The 5,156-nt window shown below is 37.4% G+C and overlaps 1 protein-coding gene across 1 annotated transcript in view; it reads right to left on the reverse strand.

Annotated features, from left to right (window-relative positions):
- The window catches only part of tbx20 (T-box transcription factor 20), a 12,091-nt gene extending 9,990 nt beyond the window's left edge, over positions 1-2,101 (reverse strand). The window contains exons 1-2 of the mRNA XM_008291275.1: positions 1,972-2,101; positions 827-1,064 (exon numbers count right to left, since the gene is read on the reverse strand). Of these exons, the coding sequence (XP_008289497.1) occupies positions 827-1,064; positions 1,972-2,101 (368 nt within the window). The remainder of the gene's footprint in view (positions 1-826; positions 1,065-1,971) is intronic.
- Between the last annotated feature and the right edge of the window lie 3,055 nt (positions 2,102-5,156).

A 5,156-nucleotide genomic window follows, 5' to 3' on the forward strand; every position in this document is an offset into this window, starting at 1 on the left:
AAACAAAGTGATTTTTAAGGGCTCCAGCTTATTAAGATCATGTGTCAAAATGTTTTAATTCTTTTATGCTTATACGTATATTCGTGAATTTTATTTGCAATTATTTTTCAATTTTAAATCAATTTCTATAGTGCAGAAAAGAAAAAGAACAAAATCTCTGCATGCATGGTGCGGAGTGTGTTTGTTATTTATTTATTTCTGTCATTTCGTTGACCTAAAAGTAATGTGAAAAATCTAAAGTCAGAAACTATATAATGAGCTTGTTAGTTGTATATATAATAAATATAATAATATAAAAAATATATTTAAAAACTTTTAAAAACTAAAGATGTAATAAATATATATAAAATGCTTAAAATACCTGCAAGTGCTGCTTATGAATCTAGTCTGTAAAGGATCTTTTTCATTTCGTTATTTAATCCTAAAATTCGTGTTTTTTTATGCATTTAATTTACTGCACACACCACTGTGGTGTGTGTGGCCTTAATTCTGTCACCCGTGTGTTTTTACACGGGGGTCTAGGATCAGTGAAACATTAGCTGATGGTGTCACTGCGTTTTTCCTGAAGTCTGCCCATAAAGTGTGTTTGTTCAGATCTCTGCTTTGTCTGAAGAAAAGTCCCCAAAAGCTGCAGAGAAGCTTCATTCATTCATCTGAGGTGTTTTAGAAACACTCAGCATCATGTCACACTGGCTGCAAACAAACACGACACAACGATAAACAACCCGCTCCATGTTTGTAATTAATTATCAGCGCCAATTGAGAAAATACTTTCAAAATAAAATAAAATAAAAGGAGCCTTTTAATTATTATCATTTTTCTTTACCTCCCAGACTTGGTGATGATCATCTCAGTGCCGAGCTCGTGGAATTTGTCCCACAGCTCCTTGGTCTCCAGGCTGCAGGAGATCTTGGCCATCTCCTCGCTGGGGATGCCGGGATTGGTGGGGATGAGCGGCTCCGTGCACACCGCGGGCGCGCTCCCGCTGAAGTCCCCGTGTCCGTCCAGAGAGGACAGGTCGGCCAGAGGCTGCTGGTTGCAGGAGGACTTCTCCACGAACTGCTCTGTTTGGGTTTTTATTTGGTTGGTTTGTGTTGAAGGCGAATGTGGAGAAAGAAAACCAGAAAAAAATAAAAAGAAGAGTGAAGATTATTGAATTTCCCTTCAGGGATAAATAAAGTATTTTTCATTTCATTATTCTCATTTAATTTCAAACTAGAAAACTGGAAAGTGATTTACATTCTAAGACAAACACATTTTATATTATTATTATTATAATTATGAGCCTATAAATGCAGCTCTATTGTGTCCTGTATAACATACTTTTTCTATTTAAATCTTTAAAACACGAAGCTTGACTCAATATATATATGTATAAAAATTGCCTCCTTTTTATTTTACATTATTTCATCTGTATAATAATAATAATTAAATATAAAAAGATCAATTTAATTCAAACGAGCAACCCAATGACAGATTTAATTAACACACAGTAAAACCGTTTTAAAGCTTCAAATGTTCTTTATAAGACAATAAAATTAAATAAAGCAGCTGAGGAGAGAAAAACACCCCACATGTTGTGTTTCATGTCACATTTAAAAGATCTGATCTGTTCACAAAAGTCACATAAAGTCTAATTTAAACAAACTAAACAAGTTCGCAAAACATTTATTAAAAACCTCTTTAAAGATGCAACAAAACTCTAAATTTTAAACCCTGGTAATTATCATTTTAAATATATTTGTTAGGGTTATTTTCTTGTAAATGCATTAAAGAACTAGCTCAGTCACGTTATTTATTAAAACTTGTTCCCTTATCATATTTATTTAGTTCATTTTTTCTTTATTTTTGCTGCATTTTCTTGCTTCCATCTGGAGTTGCTTCAATCTGTAATAAACTTTTTTCACTCTTTTTCATTCAAAGTACAACTTAGCTCCTATTAAACCCGGATAAGCTGTGTTTTCTTCCTACCGAGGGGCTTGATGGTGTTCTCCTCCGCCTCCTTGTCCTTGCTGGGCTTCCCGCTGGACATCAGGGCGGCTATGGAGAACGCGTTCGCCCGGGATGAGAGCTGCGGCTTCGGGGATGACGTGTACTCCATGACGGTGGAAAGACTTGGACCAAAAAATATTCCTCTTTGTTTTTAAAAAAAAGAATTAAAAAACAAAAATCCTCCAGAAACGCTTAACTCCGCCCGGCTCCCCCAGCGAAGGAAAAAAAAAAAGAAAGAAAGAAAAAACGGAAAATACGCGCAGCAGCTTCTCCTCGACTTTTACGCACCAACGCCGCTCGCTCGGATGAACTCTCGCCACTCTGGAAACACTTGTCACTGTCGGGCTGTGAGGACTCCCGCTGGATGCATGGTGAAGGAAGGCGGAGGGGGGTTTCTGGCTCCTTGCGCTGCGTCCTGCTGCTGCTGCTGCGGTGCCACATCTGAGGCCGGCTGCTCTTTGGGACGCTCCAGTCCGGTTCAGCCTCCCCTTATAATTCCACTCTGCCCTCCAATCGCTGCCTCTGCCTCCACGTCACACTACCCACTGTCCCACAGCGGCTCTGATACCGAGCAGCCAATTAAATAACCTGAGGCTGTCAGGGCTTTTTCTTTCTCTTTTCTTTCTTTTTTCTTCCAAAGACCCCCAAATCCAGAGAGCGTGTGGTCAGAGCAGAGGGCTCGTTTCTCCGCCTGTGTGCCGCTCTGGTGATGACAGAGTGGAAATGACAAACACATGGTGAGGAAAATGTAATTCTGTGCTGTCACTGTACAATATTAAGGAGGGAAATAATCAGGGAAATTTACTTTATATTTGGAGCCCTCTTGAAAGCCCCCAGACCACATGTTGGGAACCACAAACCCAGAATGTCAACAACCAGAGATTTTCTTTTTTTTCCTGGAGACTTTTTGCCTGAGATGGTGCGATCTGGTAATGAATGTCAGCAGTGGGGCCATGATGACAGCTACAGGCAGACATATCAGTGAGGGATGCTGGAGAGGTATTCTGGTCAGGATTGAGCTGGGATGTTGCATAAAGACTATTTTACGCCTCTGTTTGGAGAAAATCTCTGCATGACACTGCTGAAGATTATTATAAGACGCTGTTCGACTCCAAACAGTCACAGCAGAAGAAAAATGCAAAAAAACCACGATTATTTCTGTGTGTATTGGTCAATAAATGCACTTTAAGTTGTGCTTTTGTTGCTGTTGGACAGCTTCAGATTGGCATTTTCCCCCTTTTTTAATATTTTTAAGTGTGTAAATGAACTTTTTCTGAGCACTTGCAGACTCATTCGTCTCCAATCGCCTCATGACAGACAAATAAATTATTTGGAATTACACCTGACTGAGCAGCACATTATGTTAACGGCAGGTCGTTCCCTCTGAACTGTGTGTTTGAGCTGTTTGGGATAAATCTCACTTTGGTTTGGAGGTGGTTTGTTTTTGTGGTTTCTGTTAACTTGAAACTACATTTAGTCCTTTTAAACTTGTGTCTGAGTTTTAGGGAAAGCACCAGAATTAGATTAAAGTCGGGGAAAACAATGAAAACTCAGAGCTGAACGAGGAATCAAATGATTGATCTGCATTAAAACTTTAGCACTGTTGTTAACTTACATAAACCCAACTCAGCTACCAAATGAATTCATTTGAGTTGGACCAACAGTTAGAAGAACAGAAATGTGTAACGGCTTGTTTCAGGCCTTTACTTTGTTTTTCTGTCTGCACTGTTTTACTTTTATTTACAGATATTTCTTTGGCACAAGCTTTTGCCCACAGGCGCTCACATCAAGGAGAAGAAAAGATGCTTTCACATGGCAGCTCTGTTTTCTTTATTTCCTCTTTTTTACAAGGAAGAGATAAAAATAAAAGTAGTAAGTGAATTCCCATCAGATTGTTAGCATGCACAGGAAAAAGAAAGACTAGAAAGACTAAAAATAAAATGTTGGCGAAAGTGGAAAAGTTTGCCAAAAAGCAGATCATGTGACTTCAGGCGCTGCAGGAGGAAACAGGAACAAACATATTTCCATCTTTATTTTCCATGTGATTCTCTTTTGCTTCCAGTTGAGGTCAAATCTTAGTGAACTCTTCTTCTGCTGTGCTTTTATCGGCACACACTGGAGAACCAGCGCCCCCTGCTGTTCATCTAAAACTCACATAACAGCAGATTTAAACACACATGAAGTTATCTTTGGGAAATTTATCCAAAATGTCAGCAGTGACTTGTCCACAGAGAGAGAAAGAAAACACCAGGTGACTGTAGGGACACAAAAAGATCTATTTTAATGACAACTTAGAAAATAAACTCTGGATGAACTCATGACATAAAAACCTGCTGCTGTTTTTTTCCACCTCCCGGAGACATTTTCCTCTTTTATTGCTTTTATAAAGACTCTGTCATGTCAAAGTGAAAACACGTTTCCACAAAGTCAATTAATTAAAAATACAAAATGTAAAATAGGCAGCAAGTATTCAATGGTAAAATCAATTTAATAAGCATACTGCTCAGTAGAGGTGGTTACACTAATGTAATGTATTTAAACCATTCTACATTATAGTATTCAACTGTTCATTAAGATATTTTCTTGTGACTCCATTGCTGCCACATTCACAGTTTTAATACATATATATACCATATATATATTAGCAATCTCTAAAAAAAAATTAAGCAGTTATTTTACTGATTTTGCCAGTTCTGTTAAATTACAGATAATATCTATAAAATTGCAGAAAAAAATGTTAATATACTCGTTGTGTGTAAAAAAACAAACACACTGAAACTGTAAATAATACCCACATCTGATATCCTTTACAAACAGTAGTTCCTCCTTTTAAGGATTCAGGGAACTTTATTTTATCATCCCGTTTTGTTTTGTTGTTTTTTTTAAGAAAAAGCCTAAAAAATAATCAGTACAATAAAACAAGAGCAAAATATAAGTGAAAGTAAAAATACAGCAGTAAGTGTAATAAAAAATAAAATAGAAACATGAAGAGTAGAAAAGCCACAGCTAGTTGTGTAGCAGCAGGTAGATCGTCATGTTGCACTTGATGGTTAAATTATAGCACATATATGGATAAAGTGCAGTTTGTGTGCAAACGTAGCATCACACTGTTTCAATGAGCTACCAAGTAGTATTACTTTACAGATATCTGCCATTAATTTAAC

This window comes from Stegastes partitus, unplaced genomic scaffold, assembly GCF_000690725.1.
Source record: "Stegastes partitus isolate 25-593 unplaced genomic scaffold, Stegastes_partitus-1.0.2 Scaffold729, whole genome shotgun sequence".
NCBI lineage: Eukaryota > Metazoa > Chordata > Actinopteri > Pomacentridae > Stegastes > Stegastes partitus.